At 56.4% G+C, this 17,899-nt stretch overlaps 7 protein-coding genes across 7 annotated transcripts in view; 2 read left to right on the top strand and 5 right to left on the bottom strand.

Annotated features, from left to right (window-relative positions):
- BBK36DRAFT_1135932 (hypothetical protein) overlaps positions 1-1,947 on the top strand; it is a 2,609-nt gene extending 662 nt beyond the window's left edge. Inside the window, exon 4 of the mRNA XM_024892808.1 lies at positions 291-1,947. Coding sequence (XP_024748155.1) covers positions 291-1,940 — 1,650 coding nt within the window. The 3' untranslated portion in view covers positions 1,941-1,947. The remainder of the gene's footprint in view (positions 1-290) is intronic.
- Positions 1,948-2,714: 767 nt separating this feature from the next.
- BBK36DRAFT_1135930 (hypothetical protein) lies at positions 2,715-5,688 on the bottom strand. The gene is made up of 9 exons (XM_024892807.1): positions 5,595-5,688; positions 5,218-5,456; positions 5,020-5,134; positions 4,851-4,868; positions 4,503-4,789; positions 3,734-4,424; positions 3,602-3,677; positions 3,187-3,545; positions 2,715-3,112 (listed from the first exon to the last, which is right to left on the bottom strand). Exons 1-9 carry the CDS (start codon positions 5,642-5,644, stop codon positions 2,722-2,724), a joined length of 2,226 nt encoding a protein of 741 aa, XP_024748154.1. The 5' UTR covers positions 5,645-5,688; the 3' UTR covers positions 2,715-2,721.
- A 3,631-nt stretch (positions 5,689-9,319) lies between these two features.
- Positions 9,320-10,497, bottom strand: BBK36DRAFT_1123381 (NAD(P)-binding protein; the record flags this gene model as incomplete). Its single annotated transcript, XM_024891044.1, has 4 exons — positions 9,320-9,462; positions 9,523-9,639; positions 9,708-9,891; positions 9,958-10,497. 4 exons carry the CDS (start codon positions 10,495-10,497, stop codon positions 9,320-9,322), a joined length of 984 nt encoding a protein of 327 aa, XP_024748153.1.
- A 1,345-nt stretch (positions 10,498-11,842) lies between these two features.
- On the bottom strand, positions 11,843-13,031 carry BBK36DRAFT_1170504 (nagb/rpia/CoA transferase-like protein; the record flags this gene model as incomplete). Its single annotated transcript, XM_024895455.1, has 4 exons — positions 11,843-11,944; positions 12,013-12,835; positions 12,887-12,947; positions 13,013-13,031. The coding sequence occupies 4 exons, from the start codon at positions 13,029-13,031 to the stop codon at positions 11,843-11,845; spliced, it is 1,005 nt and encodes a 334-aa protein (XP_024748152.1).
- A 621-nt stretch (positions 13,032-13,652) lies between these two features.
- BBK36DRAFT_1170503 (adaptin ear-binding coat-associated protein 1 NECAP-1) lies at positions 13,653-14,444 on the top strand (the record flags this gene model as incomplete). The annotated part of the gene is made up of 1 exon (XM_024895454.1): positions 13,653-14,444. The coding sequence occupies one exon, from the start codon at positions 13,653-13,655 to the stop codon at positions 14,442-14,444; it is 792 nt and encodes a 263-aa protein (XP_024748151.1).
- A 307-nt stretch (positions 14,445-14,751) lies between these two features.
- BBK36DRAFT_1160991 (hypothetical protein) lies at positions 14,752-15,738 on the bottom strand (the record flags this gene model as incomplete). Its single annotated transcript, XM_024894337.1, has 1 exon — positions 14,752-15,738. One exon carries the CDS (start codon positions 15,736-15,738, stop codon positions 14,752-14,754), a length of 987 nt encoding a protein of 328 aa, XP_024748150.1.
- A 628-nt stretch (positions 15,739-16,366) lies between these two features.
- Positions 16,367-17,609, bottom strand: BBK36DRAFT_1123378 (hypothetical protein; the record flags this gene model as incomplete). The annotated part of the gene is made up of 3 exons (XM_024891043.1): positions 16,367-16,597; positions 16,634-17,190; positions 17,333-17,609. The coding sequence occupies 3 exons, from the start codon at positions 17,607-17,609 to the stop codon at positions 16,367-16,369; spliced, it is 1,065 nt and encodes a 354-aa protein (XP_024748149.1).
- Between the last annotated feature and the right edge of the window lie 290 nt (positions 17,610-17,899).

Here is a 17,899-nt window from a genome sequence, read left to right as displayed (position 1 = left end):
CCTTTGCAGGTCGTGTTAGCGCCGGAAGAACCAAAGAAAGACAAACTTATCTCTGCTGGTTCCTTTTTTCTTCTCCCTTTTCTGCTCGAGATCCATCAACAGAGTAGAAATGGAGAATTGAAAGAGGGAAAGAAAAATAAAGAAGCAGAGACCAAAGAAGTGAGGATGAAAAAACAGAGAATTTAAAAAAGGGGTGATAGAGACAGCAGCTGCCAAGCCCAGACAAAGCGTTCAAGACACAAGAAGAATCAACTCGACTAACATGTGCATCCTCTTCCCCCTTATCACAGCGACGATCTCGAATGCGGCTCGCCCAGCGGTCCTACCGCAGCCGCAAGGAGAATGAGCTCGCGACGACAAGGGCCCGGGCCGACGCCCTGCAGAGGGCCCTCAACAGCTCGCTGGACGAGTTCATCCGCTTCCACGAGCTGTCGTCAGGGAAGGAGAAGGACCTGCCGTCCGACTTTGTGCTGCAGCTCAACCGGACGGCCATGAACATCATGGCCATTGCCCGCAGCGCGCAGGCGGACCATTGGCCGGCGCTGGACCACGCGGACCGGCTGCTGGCGGCGTCGACGGGCGACGATAATTACGCCTCCTCATACCACGGTAAGGATAACAAGAACAACAAGAGCACTGCCGGCGAAAAGAACAAGAGCACTGCCGGCGAAAAGAACAAGAGCACTGCCGGCGAAGACGACGGCTCCTCCACATACATCCTGCGGGATGGACTCCCGGCGGCGTCGTCGTCTTGGGGGAACGCCTCCTCCTCCTCCTCCTCCTCATATGCCCCCCCTGAGCGTCACAACCCGCTGCGGCCCAAGCCCGTCACCATCTCGCAGCGCCTGATGCGGGCCTGCGTCGACCGCGCCGCCTCCATGCTGCACCTGACCTCGTCGCCCGTCATGTGCCTGCTGCCAGCAATGCTGCTGCCCCTTCAGCACGACCGCCGCGACAACCTGCTCTCGCGCACGATGCGCTACCTAAGCATCACCCACGACGACGCCGCCGCCCTGACGCTCGACGCCGAGCACAGCCTCCAGGCGACGCGGCGCCTCCCGCGGATGCTGCGCACGGTCGAGGGCCAGGGGAGCAGCAGCAGCAGCAGCAGCAGCAGCAGCACGACAATGGTCCCGCGCGCGCCGCCGCCGAACCTGCAGCGGCTGCAGTTTGGGCGCACCCGGACGGTGCTGGCGACGGCGCTGCCGGACCTGCAGGGCGAGTGGCTGGAGGCGTCGGACGTCGAGGAGTATCTCGAGCAGCGCGGCATCTTCATCCGGCAGGACGCGCCAGACGCTGACATGCTGAATCTAGCCATCCCCGTCGTCGACGTCGACAGCGGCGCCGGCCTGTCCCTGCAGGCGACGGACCTCAACGACGTCAACCGCCAGAACCCCGTCCGCATGGTCCGCGGCCACCCGCACTTTGTCGAGTCAGCCGCCGTCATGCCCATCCCTACTGCTGCTCCTCCGTTTCCTCACCATCGCTATCACCAACATCAGCAGTTGCAGCAGCAGCAGCAGCAGCAGCAGCAGGGCCTGCCACCAATGTCCATGCAACAGTCGCTCGACAGCAACTTCGCCGTCAACCCGGACTACGCCATCTTTGGGCAGCAGCGCGACATCCAGGTGGTTCCCTCGGGGCTGCGCATGTTTACGCCCACGGCCTGGAGCTTCGACGATTCCGCCAACATCATACCCATGGACATGGCCATGCGTAACAACAACCAACCCAACAACAGCAGCAGCAGCAGCAGCAGCAACAGCAACAACAACAACAACAACCACAGCCCGGACCACATCAACATCATGGTCAACCTGGACAACCTCATCGTCAAGCTGGCGTCAAAGGCCGTATGCCTGGGGCCGTGCCCGGGGATTCGGAGGGGGCATGTTGACGAGGCGATTCGGGACTCGGTGGTGCAGATGCCGCCCATGTAGATGTGCTTCTTCCTTTTGAATTTTTCTTTTTTTCCCTCTTCTCGGGTCATGTTGTTGACTCCTCATTTCAAACTCCTCTTTTCGTTGTTGGGGTTTTGCTGGCGTTCAAGTCCATTTTCCAACATGGTAGTTGGTTTTTACTTGTTAGGTTGGAGTTTTGTTAGATGAGAGGCTTGAGATTGCAATACCTTTAATCAAATTGAGTGTGTTGGAAAGAACCGAAGAAGGAAAAGCTCCAACCAAGAGAACTTTGTCAGAGATGATCTACCGGAAAGAACTGTGTAAGAGAAGTGCACTCAACACTCCTTCTATAGCCCCCCCTTTTCATCGAAATCCTCCCAAATACCCCGAACGCTTGGCCGGCACCAGAGGCCCCCACACATGACCTGAATAATTTGTCTATTGCTCTTGTAAAAGCCTTACAAATTATCCGTCTGGCCGTGTCACGCAGGTTATTATTCCACCTGTTAGCGAGAGTGTTGCTGTTGTTTGTATTGTCTGAAGGAGTGGCGCAAGTCGAGCTAGGCTCGTCTCGCAACTACCTAGCAAGAAGATGTTGCCTCGTGGTAACGACTGTCCGCGGTAATGACGCTTCCAAGTGTTTCCATCTCTTGTATACCTGTCTCTCAGCTGTTTGTCAATCTGTTATTCCGTCCATGGCTCATGTATTCCCTAGTAAATCACCTCCATCACCCTCGTTGGTACCATCTCTCCTTCACCCCATCCCTCCCCCCAAAGCTCACCTTCTCACCTCACCCTCCCTCCCCATCAATCCCCCCCCTCACACGTCCCGCACCAATCGAGCCCCAACCCAGGCATACAGGTAATTCCGCTGATACCAGTTCACGAAGCTCTTCCTGCCGGCAATCCGGGGGTGCGTCGCCCACGACCCGCCCAGCACGACGTTGTGCTTCTCGTCAAAGAAGTCGGCCGTGTAGCCCGGGTAGAGGCTCATGGGGCGGAACCCCTGGTGCGGGCGCAGCACGGAGCTCGTCCACTCCCAGACGCCGCCGAGCTCGGCCTGGCCGGCGAGGGAGCCGCCGCGGGGGGTCACGGGAACGGGGTGCCAGTGGAGGAAGCCGGTGTTGGTGGTGCTGAGGTCGACGAAGAGGGAGGCCGGGGAGGGCTTTGCCGATGGGGGGGTCTCTTCGACGCCGTCATTGACGAGGTGCCTTGTAGCTTTCATGTCAGCCATCCCTTTTTCTCTCTTATATACCAGTGGGTGTGTGTGTTTTGGTAAACTCACCCGTTGACGGCTGGAACCTTGTTGGACAGCTTGCTCTGCTTGGCAATGTCCTTCTGCCTCTCCACATACGCATAGATGCTCTTTGCTTCCTCCATCGTCGGGATCCTGCCGCCCATCCACGCCGCGCAACCGGCAAGCTCGTCATACGACGCGAAAACAGGCCAGTCGAGGGCGTAGCGCAGGGGCACCAGCCCGTAGACGGTCCGCACCGCCTTGTCGTGGAGGAAGCTCTCGGGGAGCTCGCTCAGGATGGGCTTCCCGGGCGTCGTGGCGTTGGTGTTGTGGTGGTAATTGGGGGGGATGACCGACCAGGAGGCCGGGAGGTTCTCGATGTGAGAAGAGTAGAGGTACTTGGCGTACTGGTTGAGAGTTTAGCTGGCTGTTGATGCTTCAACATGGCAAAGGATTGCCTTACCTCCTCGTTGGTGATGGGTCTGCCCTTGGCCTGGAAGGCAGGCACAGTCGCCTTTCTGGCAGGCTTCTCGTTGTCCCTACATGGCTCGAGTCAGCGTGCATATTCGACATATATCCAAGGATATGATCTCACCATCCAAAATGTCGGTTCACATCGTGCTCGTCCTCAGGATCGTCCATGCCAAGGGTAATCGTCTGCTCCGGCACGTCGAACCACTGGTTCGGCACCCGCGCCGCATACGCCTTCTGGGCCATCTTTGGGAAGTCCGGAACGACCGTGTGCGGCGGCGGAAGCGTCTTGTCGCTCTGCAGCAGCATGTACAGCAGCGTCTCGAGGTGAAGCGCCTCGTGCTCGAAGCCGATCCAGACGGCGCGGCGGACGTCTCCGGGAAGCTCGTCGGGGCTGGCATACAGCTTGCGGAGCCTCTCGCGGACGCGGTCCTGGTACGCCAGGATGTCCTCCAGGGGCGGCCACTCGTCCGGGACCTCGGAGTGGTCGTGGCACATCTCCGGGTTGTCGACGTCCGGGTCGATGCCGCGCTCGAAGATGGTGTGGAAGTAGAGCGGCTCGGTGCCGCCGGCCTGGGTCGTCTTCTTCAGCTGGATGTCGAGAAAGGCCGGGATGTGGCCGAGGTAGAAGATGCAGGCGTTGCGCAGCTTGATGGGCTTCTCGTTGAGCTCCGCGTCGGGGAGCATCCTGCGGGTGACCGTGTCCCAGGCCGCCCAGAGATTCTCCCAGTCGGTCCAGGTGGGCAGGGTGTCGCTGGCGTAGAGCTCGCGGAGCCTTGGAAAGGGCATCTTGGCTCTCTTGAGCATGTGAAGGCCTGGAACAACAGACGGTTTGGTCAGATCCTAAGCAATGCTTCATAACGGACAAGGGGAAGATGAAGGCGAGGACATACCGTATTCGCCTTGGTGGCTCCATTTGGCAACCTCATCGAGGCCCGCCGTCTTCCACAGCTTGTCGAGACCGACGTCGGAGTACTTGAAGCTCTGCTCGATCTTGATGCGCTCGTGAGGCTTGATGATGTGTCCCAGGACCGAGGCAACCTCGAGAGGCGAGACAAAGGCCTGGTGACGGCCGCCGTCGACATCGTAGACGTACTCGCCAGTGACTTGCCACTCTTCGACGTTGAAGACTTCCTGGCCGAGGACCTCGTTTGCGTGAGTGAGGCCATTGAGGACGAATCTGCACACGCCGTTAGTCGCTGAAACTGGGGTGAGTGAGGATCAAATGCATTTCGTCTTACTGGTGTGTAACGCCCTTGCTATCTGATTCCTGGTGTCAGCGTTTCTGTTCACTCATCCACCAGTATACTCATTGGAGCCCGTCACTTCAAGTCGACTCACCATTGTATGCATGACTGTGAAGATTTCGTCAGCCGGCATTCAAGTTCTGTGTCGTTCATGTGCACTTACTACACCTTGTCCGGGCTCTGACAAGAATCAACCCCGACAATCATGAGATCCGAGGGCTGCAGAACCTCTGCAAACGACCTCAGGAATTCCGCCGCCTCGTCGCGCGTAAAGTTGCCTGGAAAAAAAGAAGAAAGGGAAAATATCAGCCAAATCGAACAAAACATCCCTCTCAGCAAAGACACAAGAATCAGTTCATACCAATGCTGGAGCCGAGGTGCAAAATGCACTTTGGGCGAGCCAGAATCGCCTCCTGCTTCAGCCACTCGCACCCATCGTCGTACGTCCCGCGCAAGCCCCGGCAGCTCACGTATTCAAAGGCCGGCGCCTCGGCGAGCGTGCGCTCAAGCTCCTTCTGGGACAGGTCGAGCGCGAAGTAGTCAATCTTCTTTTTGGCATCTTCAAACGCCTGCAGGAGGAGGCATACTTTGCGCAGGTTTCTTTATAGCATTGCAAAAGAAAGCGAGTAGCAAACCGTTAGGAACAAGACACACCACAACAACACGAATAACGGACGAAGATGGGATATAGAAGGGGGATCAAGGAAGTGAAAGGCGGGCTAGAAAAAAAGAACTAACCCGCTGCCCAGCTCCACCACTATGGCTCCCTCGGGGATCTGGCTGGCCATTTCGGCCGCCGACTTCTTCAGGAGCTCAATCTCGTAGTTGGTGAGATAGTATTCGTCCAGATACGTGATCTGGCAAGTAGAGAATTTACTCCGGTTACACACTCTGCGAAACAGCTACAGGGGGGGAGACGGATGGATATGGACGGGCTCTCGCAGACATACTTCTTCAAATAGCTGCAGGCCGCGCTCGTCGTAGAGCAGCAGCGTGGGCAGCGTGCGAGGGCCCTGCTCCGGGTTCATCTGGGCCAGGATCTCGTCCTTGAGGTTGACCTCGATCCGCGCATTCTGGATGTCGATGATGTCGAGCGCCCTCTGTGTGGTGGTGGTGGTGGTGGTGGCCGTCTTGAGCGCCATTGCGTCGTCGATGGGCTGCTGCTGCTGCACAAGGAGGACGGGCTCCTCGACAGCGGACATGGTATGATGCTGTGGAAACCAAAAAGCAACGATGCGCTGGTAATGGGACAAACAACGGGGCAGGACAGGCGTGTATGAGTGCGCAGAAGGATGTGATATGATGTGACGGACTCGTTCTGCAAAGCTGTTTATATATAATATCAGGTCTTACTTATATCAGGATGTCATCCAGCTTCGTGTACACAGGCGGCGGCGCAGTGAGGGGGTGACGGCAAGCCCATGACGCCCCCCCTCGGCAGGCCATCCATCTATATACAAGTTGACTGCTCGTCGAATCCAGGCACCGCAACGACGCCAAGCGACGTGTCGAACCACGATCTACGTAATGTCGAACGGACTTGGAATCCTAAACCAAGACCAGGGCCCGGCCGGGAGGGCATACCGGGCAGATACATGGCATCCGCCGCACACCGGCATCACCACCCAGGTTGTGAGCATGTACACAGCTATGCTGCGTTCTAAGTCTGGGCTGCCCCCCATGCGCCCGCTCATTGGGGGGGTGTCGACATGCTACACTCGACGGACTTTAACATACCTGTACATACCACAGAGCATGCAGCAATAAGTGTTCAAGTTTAAAGTAAACACCCTTCTCCTGGGGCTCGTTTCCCCTCCCCGACATGCCGAAGCCCACGCTCCTCAGCAGGGAGAGCTCCCCCAAGAGGGTCCGCTACGCAGCCATGATGCAAGACACCGGCCGCCGTAGTTGTAGCAGACAGAAGGGCATAAGGCATGTGGAACCGCCGGCCGGACGCCATGGCTTGGGAGACGGCGCCAGAAGCTGGATCAAGATAATGGTCAGCAGCCCCAGCAGCCAGGGGGGGTGTTATTCGGTTCTGGTTCTGGTTCCCCTCTGATTCGGCTGGCTCTGGTCCGTATCGATTCGGCGGCATCGCTATCGTCGGATGCTGGTCCCGCACTGTTTGGAATCATTTCCACTACTACAGCTTCTGAGGTTATTCTCCTTCGAACCCTTGCAGGGCTAGACTAGCAGCATCTACGTGGAACTAGATGAGCAACCAACGTGCCGCATTTATTGGGGGCCAGCTGCTATTGAGCCACCACCAGAGTGATTAATCGGGGGGGGCTCCACGGAAATGGAACCATCTCACGTAACGGAAGTCAATCGAGGCAATGCTCGTCAGTAGCAGCAGCAAGAAGTGAGAGAGTGAGAAAAGTAACAAGTCAGTACCTGGAGCTGTTTGCTTTTCTGCGTGGCCAGCCAGGACAAGGCCGTGTATTGGCTCACTGCCCGCGGCCTGGGCTTGATGCTAAGGAGATGCCGTCCGAACTCTCTTTCCTCCTCGGCCGCATCAAGATTTGTCACTTCTACATGGTGCGACGAGCCGAAGGATGGAGCTGAAGTGGGATTCAGCAGCGTGTATTCCTAAGCAGCTTCATCTTTGCGTTCTCACATCTACTTCGATATCGTCTCCTCGTTCACGCTACAGTGCGCCCTTTTGGCTGTAGACACGCAGCTCGGGGAGCTCCAGCACCGTGAAAGTGCGCCGGGCCTGACTGTACCTTTCAAGGTTGTATTTAGGCGCGGAATTCCGGGCATCTCGGTTAGCCGGTTGCCTGCGCAAGAGCTTCACTGGCTGTAGATATTGCCTTGCAGGCATCATCGCCGGTTGACCAGTCTCTTTTTGCATCTCTGTTGGTCTTTTCCTTCCTCGCGGAAATCATGTGTCATGTGTCCGCGTCTCGAGGCTGCGAAAGGCAAGGGACGTGGTCATCATCTCGCCCATCTCAGCCGCCCCTAGCCGCTCCGCCTTGCTCCGTGCGAGGCCGCATGTACCGCCGTTGACGTTGGTCGCATTGTCGATCGTGATCGGGCTGTAGATGGCGCTTTCGGCTCGTGGTGCGCTTTGGGTGTATCGAGCAGTCGTGGTTGAGAGAACTCACAAGATAGTCAGGGCTGGCAAGAACAAGCTTCAAGATTAGAAATCGATCTTCGTAGACAGGAGCAGGGCGCTCTTATGCTATATGTAGGCGTTCCATTAGCAGTGATGTCGCCTTTTGGACCCTGAATGAGCAGCGAACCGCTAGCATTCCCCCTCGAGACACGTATATGCCATATATGCTATCCTTCTCTGCTCTCTCTTGTTTATTCTCTTTGCAACCTTCCAGCATCAGTCGACTCTTCATCCATTCAGCGTACATTCAACTGTATTTGACCGATAAACGGCTCTTCGTTGTCCTTCTCGGCCATCAATATGCACAAACCCCGCCTGCGTCACTCCCTCCAGCCTCGCCAAATGGGTCCATGTACGAATTACACGCCTCGGGAGTCAACTCGAAGCTCTTGGGAGCCATGGCGCCGAACCCGCTTCAGTTCCTGGAAATCATGGCCCGTAGCTCAGACCCCCGAAGATCGAACCAGATGATGGAATCACCTCCGTTCGATATTACCATCTCTCCGCCGACTCCATCGAAAGCCCGAGCCCTGCCTCTCGTATTACTAAAGCAACAAATGGCGGTTCACCTCCACGATGCGGGACCCCGGACGAACCCGGAAGTCGGCCGATATCAAGATCATCTCAAAGCAGCAAAAGGTCTGTCTGCCTTGTGCTTCTTTATTTCATTGTGGGGCTTCTTCCCGGTGTGTCACTGTCGCGAAAAGTTGCCCGAGATTTCAAAGACTTTCCAAATTAAACATGACGAAAATACGGGCCATGCTGATATTGATTATAGATCCTATCTGGTAATGAACGTCGAACGGAATCGCTTCGAGCCGAAGTCCAAACAAAAGACGAAGGGTGTACAAGTGCGAGGGGCAATCATGGCATTGCAGCTTTGGCAAAGCAAACTGCTTCAGCTCTCAGCCGATCAGACTCAGGAGTTTCTGACGGTTCAACTCCCAAACTTGCGATCTTGACTTCTCCTCTTGTTGGAATACCCTACAAGCCAGCAGCGGTGGACAAGAGACCCATGTTCGCATGGACCTCTGCTCCTGCTAGGTGTTGGCATCTACGGGAGCTTCAAGGATCCGGAACTGCTACCATCTCGAACAGCATCATTCTGAAGGAAGAGGGTCATCAGAACAACACATGCAAGACGAAAGTCTACGTGTGCCTCATTTCTCTTGATCCATTGCTGCCCCTTGATTCATTACTCCCTGGGTCTGCTTCCATGTCTGCCCAATGCTTGGTCCGGTCCACCTCTCTTCCGTTTCCTATTCCACTCCTCCGCGCTCATCGATTTTCACGGCCGACACTGACAAGTTTAGCTCCTCTCAGACAGCCAGATCCGACACGGCTTCTAGTAAGAAAATTCCTGCCCAACGAGCTTCTCGCTCAACTTCCACAGACGCTCAGCCTCGACCTTGTCCGTGCCCCACGGCTTGACAGTCTGCGTCCACGGATCGGCAATATGCGCGTCGTCTAGGTATACACCATTGACTTCTACCACATGAGTTAGCATCTCCGTCCCAGTTAGTTAAAGAGCAAAAGGGACGACAGTACCCTTGAGGCTGGGCTCAAACGCCGCGTAAATGTGCGTCGCCACGCCCCTGTCCGGCGTCTTGAAGTCAAACCCAGTAGCCCATCCCTCTGCATTTCCAAGAAGCCTATCCGCAGCAGCTATACCACACATCGTCAGCACGCACGAAGAGAGCATATGTCAAACAGAGAGGCGGCTAGTTGCATACCCAAAGCTGGAAACTCGACGGAAAAGTCAATGTGCTCGCCGAGATGCGTCATGATGGCACCCGGATGGAGACTAAACGCCGTGAGGCCACGCGAGCCCAGCTTCTCGGCCAGCGAAATGGCCATGAGCATGTTGGCCGTCTTGGATTGGCCGTACGCCTGCCATCTGTTGTACGTCTCGCCGTCCTGAAAAAGTCTCGTTAGCAGCGAAGCGCTTGAAGACATTTAGAAAAGGGGGAGAGAGAAACGGACTCGGAAGTTGTAGTCGAAGAAGCGAATCGGGTTGAGTCGATGTCCATTGCTAGAAACGTTGACAACCCTTCGAGACGTGGAAGCCAGAATCTTGTCAATGATGAGGTTGGTAAACAGGAACGGACCCAGATGGTTGCTCCCAAACTGCATCTCGAACCCATCCACAGTCACCTGATGGGGAACCGCCATGATGCCCGCATTGTTCACCAACACGTCAATATAAGGGACATCCTCCCACGCGTTCACCGTAGCGGCAGCCTCGCGCACGGCAGCCAGCGAAGAGAGATCGATCTGCAGCGTGCGAACGTCAATGTCCGGGTGCGCCGCCTTGAGGGCATCGGCCGTCTGCTGGGTCTTGGCCAGGGTGCGGCCGGCGAGGATGAGCCTGGCGGGACTCGCTTTGGCGATGTATTCGAGGAAGATGCCGCCGAGGGTGCCCTGGGAGACGCCGGTGACGAGAATCACCTTGTTGGCGATTTCGCCGGCGAGGTCTTTGACGAGCTCGTCGGCTGTGGTGTCTTTGGTGTACTCGCGGACCATTTTGGGTGTGTGCGTCTGGCTTTCTATGGCCTCTTTGAGAAGTTGAATGTTGATTTCCTATCCACTGTGGCGTATGAATTGTAGTCAAGTCACGGAGAGGCGATGCCTGATATTTATCCTGAACTTCCATCCTCGGAGATATGGCGTTATTCGGAGGTCTTCCTTCGAGGAATGCAGCCATAGCCTAGCTCTTCAGGCTACAGCCCTTCGATGTACCACTTGGAGGGAGACTAAATGCTGCAATCTGCCTCTTCACGATCCTAGCCTACCTGTAAGGCGACGCGTCGTCACTCTTAAAATCCTTCCATGGTGAGTTTGACCGGGATATCAAAGGACATCCACTACATACTCATCACGACAATCAAGCGTATGATGGGCCACCTTGAAGCAACCACTCTCTTCCTCCTCGTTAATAACAGACAATCAAGGCCGTCTACATCTATGAAAACCCACACTCGAGGCGAGAGAGAGCCTTCTTCCACTCCCAACTACATACATACTTCATACTTCCTACTATGCTCTAGATAGAAACCAGCCATCTTTCAACCACCGTACAAAGCATTCGCAAACCTCCTCCCCGAAGGATCAAATCATATGACGAACCGCAGCGAACAATTTGCCTCCGCCGACGCAGTTGGTTCACATGTCCGAAATCCCACGGTCCAAGTTCACTGACGCCAAAGTCCGGACATGGTTCACACAAAATCCGCGAGGCCACACCGGTTCTGCGGGCCGGACGATTGATGCGCCATCTCGGGCCGAGTTGGCCCTGGATCGAGTGTCAACTTTAATTCAGCAAAGCGTGCATTTGGTCAGCATGCAAGATGGAATGATCGACTAAAGGCGTACTAACTGTGATATTAGGATTTTGAATGAGGGATACTCAGCCTCAAGTTAGCCAATACTATCCCAATCAAGTTGGACATACAAAGAATTGCGAAGTTGTTGGCCGAGGAGACGCAATTTGCAGCGTAATGCCGAGTGCCTGGGCGACGAACCGGACGGGGATAAACGGACATACGATAGCCTTGTTTGTTGGTTGAAGGAGCCGCTCCTTGCGATGGTGTTGGGCAACGAGTTTGGAACGTTCGGGTAACTTTAGGAACCAGACTTTACGTATATCTATGATTAGAAGATGATGAGCACAACATCAAAAGAGAATTAGATGCTGGACGTTCAACATAGCTTTATGGCGTATGCGGCTACTTACCCTGAAAAACGCTCGGTTCGGCGGGTGATTTTCATGCAATCATTCCTCATTCACCGTAACTAGTAGATATTGCTTTGCTTGTGTATCGTTGTTTTTTCCTTCTTTATTTGTTTCTTTACTCATCTATCCGTACGCTCAACCATTCAAGCTACCGTATATATCAAGAAGCTGCTCAAACACATATCCGGGCAGATGAACGCCGTTTTCCGTCACCAGGTTTGATATCAGCTCGGGGGGCTATGGCAAGATGGATCGTCAGCATATTGATTCAAGTGAAAACGCAAACAAAGCATGATAATACTGACCGTATAGTCGACGGCATCCTTGGCCTGCTTGCTCGGCCCCGTCGATGAAAAATCCAGCACCTCCTGCTTGTACCCGATATCCCTCTGGTCCAGCGGAAACTTGCGCACAAACTTGTGCGTCTCGGCAGCCACGTAGAAGGGAATCTTGGCCTGCGCCGCCAGCTTCGCAATCTGATACGTGCCGATGCGCGAGATGATGCCTCCGTTCTGCGTCACGGCCTCGGCGCCGGTGAACACCATGTGAACCTGCCGCAGCAGGCCCATGACATGCGCCACCGCAGCCTCCGGAATCTCCGCGACGGGGATGCCCTTGCTGCGCAGCTCCTTGACGACGCGGTCGCTCTCCTCGGCGCGCACCTCGTCCCGCACGTAGACGACCCTGAACTTGCCCTCGCCGTTCTTGGCCGCGCGCTCGAGAAGGCCGGTGACGCTGCGAGACGCGCCGTGGGTGAGAACGCACTTGCCCTCGCGGACGAAGCGCCACCCGGCTTCCGCAATGCCGTTCCTGGCTGCGATGGCCCTACTCGCAAACAGGCGCCCATTGCGCAGCAGGTGCTGCCGCACGGCGTCGAAGCTGCTGCCGTCCTGCTGCTTGAGCGAGGCGACGAGGTACTGGAGGAAGAGGTCGGTGCCGGCCTGCAGCGGCAGCGGGTTCTCGACCGAGGCCTTGAGGAGGTCGGAGTGGGACTTTACGGTGTCGAGCGTTTCGTAGACGGTGGTGGAGGGGACGGTGTTGAGGAGGGCGATGAGGGACTCGATGGCGGCGACGGGCTTGGTAAGGTCGGGGTCGGAGGCGAGGAGGTCTCTGTATGTGGCGACGATGCTGGGGCGAGCGAGTTAGAGGCGGTGATGCCAAGGAGAGGGACGAGCGTACTCAAAGGTCGAGTCGTCGGGCTGGCTTCGCAGGGGAAGCTCAGTCGTCTGCTGCGCAACGGCTGGATGTGATATCAGGTCAGTACTTGATGGAGCGGTGTCGCCCTGCAGCGGAAGATTGACGCACCAGCTGCTGGTTCTGACATGTTGCGCGCAATGAGTCTGTAGTGTAAAATGCGGCCAAAACTGAGGGATATCGCTGCGGGAGAGAGCGGGCGCAAGTGTCGAGATGCCGATTCTGTGATGTGACTCAACAGAAAGTGGGAGATTTCGCCTTGCCGCTATCGAAGCTCACGATTGAAGGTTTCAACACTAGCCACACTTGGCGGGGTAGACTCCCCCGTAGCTCCAGGCGCAAGCCACTGTAAGGCCCCCTGTAAATCAGCCCCTCCATCCGCCCCGGGTCGATCGTGCCGGCAATTTATAGGGCAGCGAGGCAGATGGATGCCCAATAGGTAGCTGATGGATCCAATTGATGTCGAGATCCAGCCCAGAGCATCTCCCGTCGCGATCCAGCCAGACGCAGTCAAGGCGGGACATAAACCAGCACACGGAGAGCGTCCCCCACCGCCCATCTCTGTCCTCTTCATCCCTCAACACCATCGCCAGCATCACCAGCCGCGACGTCTGCGCCCAACCGCAGCCTCAATCCCTCCAAGTCTCCTCCTCAATCTATCCAACCCCGTCCACCTCAAATCTCCGTCTCACCACCACCACCAATTGAACCGTCACCAGCATCACGACCATCGCCACCAGCAACCACCGCCATGGATCCCATCGACCCAACCACCGGCCAGCCCCTCCCCAGCGACGCCATCCAGCGCATCCTCTTCGTCGCGCACCCCGTCCACGTCTACAACATCCCCCCGCTCACCTCCATGCGCGGCCACTCCGCCTCCTCCTGGACCGAGGACCCCGCCCGCCACATCTTCACCGCGCGCCTCCGCGTCGTCGAGACCTCCTTCGAGAGCACCGCCGATTCCTCCTCCTCCTCCGCCACCAGCATCAAGATCGACCTCGTCCTCGAGGACCCCTCCACAGGCGCCCTCTTCGCCGCAGCCCCCTACAACGACCGCGCCGCCGTCGAGCCCGTAGTCGACAGCAGCCGCTTCTTCGCCGTCACCGTCAAGGACCCCCAGGGCAGGAAAGCCGTCCTGGGCATCGGCTTCGAGGAGCGCTCCGACGCCTTCGACCTCGCCGTCTCGCTGCAGGAGGCCCGGCGCAGCCTCGGCTGGGAATCCGAACAGGCGCACAACTCGAGCAACCCGGCCGACGCAAAGGCCAACAAGACGGAGACCAAGGACTACAGCCTCAAGGAGGGCGAGACCATCACAGTAAACCTCGGCGGCACAAAGTTCGGTCGCCGACGGCCCCAGAACGCGCAAGACGAGTCAACATCGTCGAGCAGTTCGGCCGACCTACAATCTTTTGCCCTGCCGCCTCCGCCCGCGGGAGGCTTTTCTTTGCCGCCGCCGCCCAAGACGTCGGACGTGAAAGAGAAGCGCAAGTCGCTCAAGAACCTGGGCTTCGACGACGGCCAGTTTGGAGAATTTGCGTAGAAGCACGTCACGGAAAAGACAAAGAGACGGGAATAGAGATTAAAAGTGAACAAAAGCGCAGTGCATGACTACCTCATGACTTAGACAATATCCTCCCAGTATTAATGGTCAATTCGCATCCGGCCGGTCGGATTTCGTTTGGTACATGTACAATTCAGATTCGCCATGCTCTTCACCCTTCCCATTATCATGGTATATGCAGACCTTCCAGCGCAGCAAAAACAGAAGACACCAATAAGATCGATAGACTGCCTTCTTCTTTTTCTACCCAAGTTCTCCCCCCTCTTACTTTTCTCTGTTCTTCTTTTCATGCATGGTCTTTCGCATCAGGCCATACAGAGCATAAACTCGGGAGACTCTTCCGCCTATCTTCTGAGCGTGCAGACAGCTTCTGCCTGGTATCCAATGGCCGTAACTGCGATTCTGGCGTCTTGTCACAGCTCCGGTATGTGTATTCCAGCCCATGGTTGCACAATTCATCGCCCCGCGAGTCTCCCCTGGACCTGATTTCAGCTTCTTCAGCCTCGGGAGTCCCAGGCTCATCGAGGCGTTCACCATCATTCTCTTCCCCTTCATTGCCCTCATCCACGGTATCAAGTGTCCGAGACTCCAACTCTGACGCGCAGGAGTGAGCACGGGCAGGTGAGCTATCCAGCTGGGTGGCAGACGGGACAAACTCCTTGGAGTCTGCACTGAGTGGCTTCTCCGGTGACCTTGACGACGGCTTGGCCGTTCGAGGGGAAAACTTGGAGTAGAATGCCCTGCGTTGCTGTACTTGATCCCATGCGTCCCTCCCCAGCTGCTCCATGTGTAACTCGCTCAGCCTCAAAACGATGGCCTTTTCCTGACGTGACGCCTCAGACAGCTTCACCTTGATGAAACTCATCTGCTTACGAAGCTTTCGCCTCTCTTTGCCAACGTGGTCCCTGGCCTGCAGCTCCTCTTCGATCAAGGAGTACTGGTGAATCATCTCAATCGCTCTCAGCGAGTAGGCCTGGAGGGACGCGGTGAGATAGGCTCGCTCCGCATAGATTTCTTCATAGGACCGGGGGTGAAACAGGATGTTCCATGATGGTGTGGCTGGTTGAGAGCTGCGTCTGCTTCTTCCCCGAGCCCCATTGTTGTTCTCCTTCTTGGTGGCAGGTGAAGACCCTCTTGAAGAAGGCTTTGTAGAGACGGCCGAGCGAGAGTCGAGCGAGTAGGTGCGGCAGGATGACGGTGATGATGATGGAGAAACGTCTCGAGGAAGCTCTGCCCCTGATCCCTCGGCAATTGCAAGTGTTTCCAGATCCATTGGTTCTAAATTGTGCTGCACTTTGTCGTAGGGATGTCTGCTGAGAGAAATGCTGCAGCAAGATTTCCCCAGTTTATGAAGAAGGGTCCAAGGTTAAAAGGCAGCCCGGAATAGCAGCCAAGCCAGAGAGCCACACAGCTGACCGTATCAAATGTCGACGGGCGCCTATTGTTCTCACAATTAGGGACCCTCGCTGGGACCGAGGACCCGAGGCTGTGGCTCTGGAACGCGGACTCAAGACCTTGATCCTGGGCTTGATTGTTGCTTGCGAGGCCGTGATACGACGCCGCCACCAACAATGTGGCTTTCTCAATTCGACTCTCTCCCGATCGCATTGACAGGACGAACCAACACAGCGCTATTTCATCCGTGCTTTTCGCCTAGCCTCGCAGTCTGTAACTCAAATCAGGGTTTTCTCCAGTCAAACTGCCTGGCCCAGAATAACGCTGATGAATCACATCGCCCTTGGCGCCTCATTGGTTCTGCGGCTGAAGTCGAAGAAAAAGGAGAACAACACCGGGCGGAGGCTGAGATATCCACATAGTCCACACATCCACGGCCAAGCCCAAAGCTACATGGAAGCACAGAGCAGTCAGAGGACTCAGCAGAATAACCGTAATGCATGCCATCAGATAACGAATCCACCGTGTTTCGGCGGGTCGCAGAACCTCCAGAGGCCAGCCTCCATTGCCGCTTTGCGAACTAAAGAGACTTCATCGTTCGTTACCGCGCGGTTGATGTCGCCGTATCGAACTTCCGAGCCCCCCTCGTCCGGCTCGCTTTGGCCCTTTGCCTCCTCCACGGCGCCGGATGCCTTTGTCCTCCGTTTCTTCTTCCCCACGTGCGCATCTGGGTGATACTGCTCCATGATGTTGACGAAGCAATCGGTGGACACTTCAGATGCCAAAAATCGCATGATTTCCGCCCCTTCGGCCTCCTTTCCAGGCATCACCAAGTGCCTGACCAACAGCCCTACTTTGGCAATGCCGTCTCCGGTGAAGCACAAGTCACCAACCTGCCGATGCATGGCCTTGATGCTCTCCCTGGCCGTCTGGGGGTAGTCATCTGCCTTGAGCAGCCGCTTGGACGTGCTGGGCTCCCACAACTTGAAGTCGGCTAGATAGATGTCGACCAACCCATCCATGAGCTCCAGCGACGCAAGCGAGTCGTAGCTCGACGTGTTGTAGACGATGGGCAGCTTCAGCCCCAGCTCGGCGGCGTGCAAGATGCTCAGCGCCACTTGGGGCACCACATGCTCGGGCGTGACAATGTTGATATTGTGCACATTGCCCACTTCCTGCAGCTTGAGATACCACTCCCCCAGCGCCTCCGGAGTCAGATCCATTCCGTTGCGCTGGTGGGCAATGTCGTAGTTCTGGCAGAAAATGCAGCGCATGTTGCACCCGCTCATGAATACCGCGCCACTGCCATTGTGCCCCTGGATACACGGCTCTAGCCAAGGCGTTAGCATCTCTTAGCATGTCCATTCCCCGTGGGCGTCTTAGTGCTGGATCGAGGCTACGGCTATTCAGCAGCGCCTCCATTTCTCGCTCTCAGCCGCAATTCGGGGTAAATCGAGGGCTAGAGGACTAACCTTCACCAAAATGCGGCGCAATCACATTGACCTTGGCCGTGTCCCCAATGAGGCACATGCCCGTCGTCTCGTAGCGATTGACGCCGCATTGTCTCGGGCACAGGTTGCAGTTGCGCAGGTGGGCGTAGGCCAACGACCGCTTCTTCGCGGCGTCTCTGGACGACAGCTTCAGATACCTTGGCGTGTAATCATCGAGCAAAAACGGCGGGGCGAGATGGAGGCGTCGCCGAGCGGTCCGGGGAACTGATGGAGCGCGCTGAAGAAGACAATGTTTCATGAATGGGAGGGCCATGGCGACGCTGGGACGCATGCGAGGTGAAGCATAACTCGGACCTGGTCTGGCCCCTGCAGGAGCTGCTGCACGTCTGCGCAAGATGTAGAAGACGGAGAATTTAATCCCGCGACCTGAGCCAACAGAGATGGACTGTTGGTGACGATGTGATGTGATGCTGGAGTGGTTGATTCATCATGTCGTTACGTTGGCTGCAGAGGCAATGCTATAACGCAGGATATGCATCTAGCGGGGAGGCTGCCTCTGATAACCGTTCACTTACTTATCAGCGACAC

Source organism: Trichoderma citrinoviride (genome assembly GCF_003025115.1).
Source record: "Trichoderma citrinoviride strain TUCIM 6016 unplaced genomic scaffold BBK36scaffold_10, whole genome shotgun sequence".
NCBI classification, from domain to species: domain Eukaryota; kingdom Fungi; phylum Ascomycota; class Sordariomycetes; order Hypocreales; family Hypocreaceae; genus Trichoderma; species Trichoderma citrinoviride.
The sequence above is the reverse complement of the archived record's forward strand: the minus strand, read 5'-3'. Positions and strand labels throughout refer to the sequence as shown.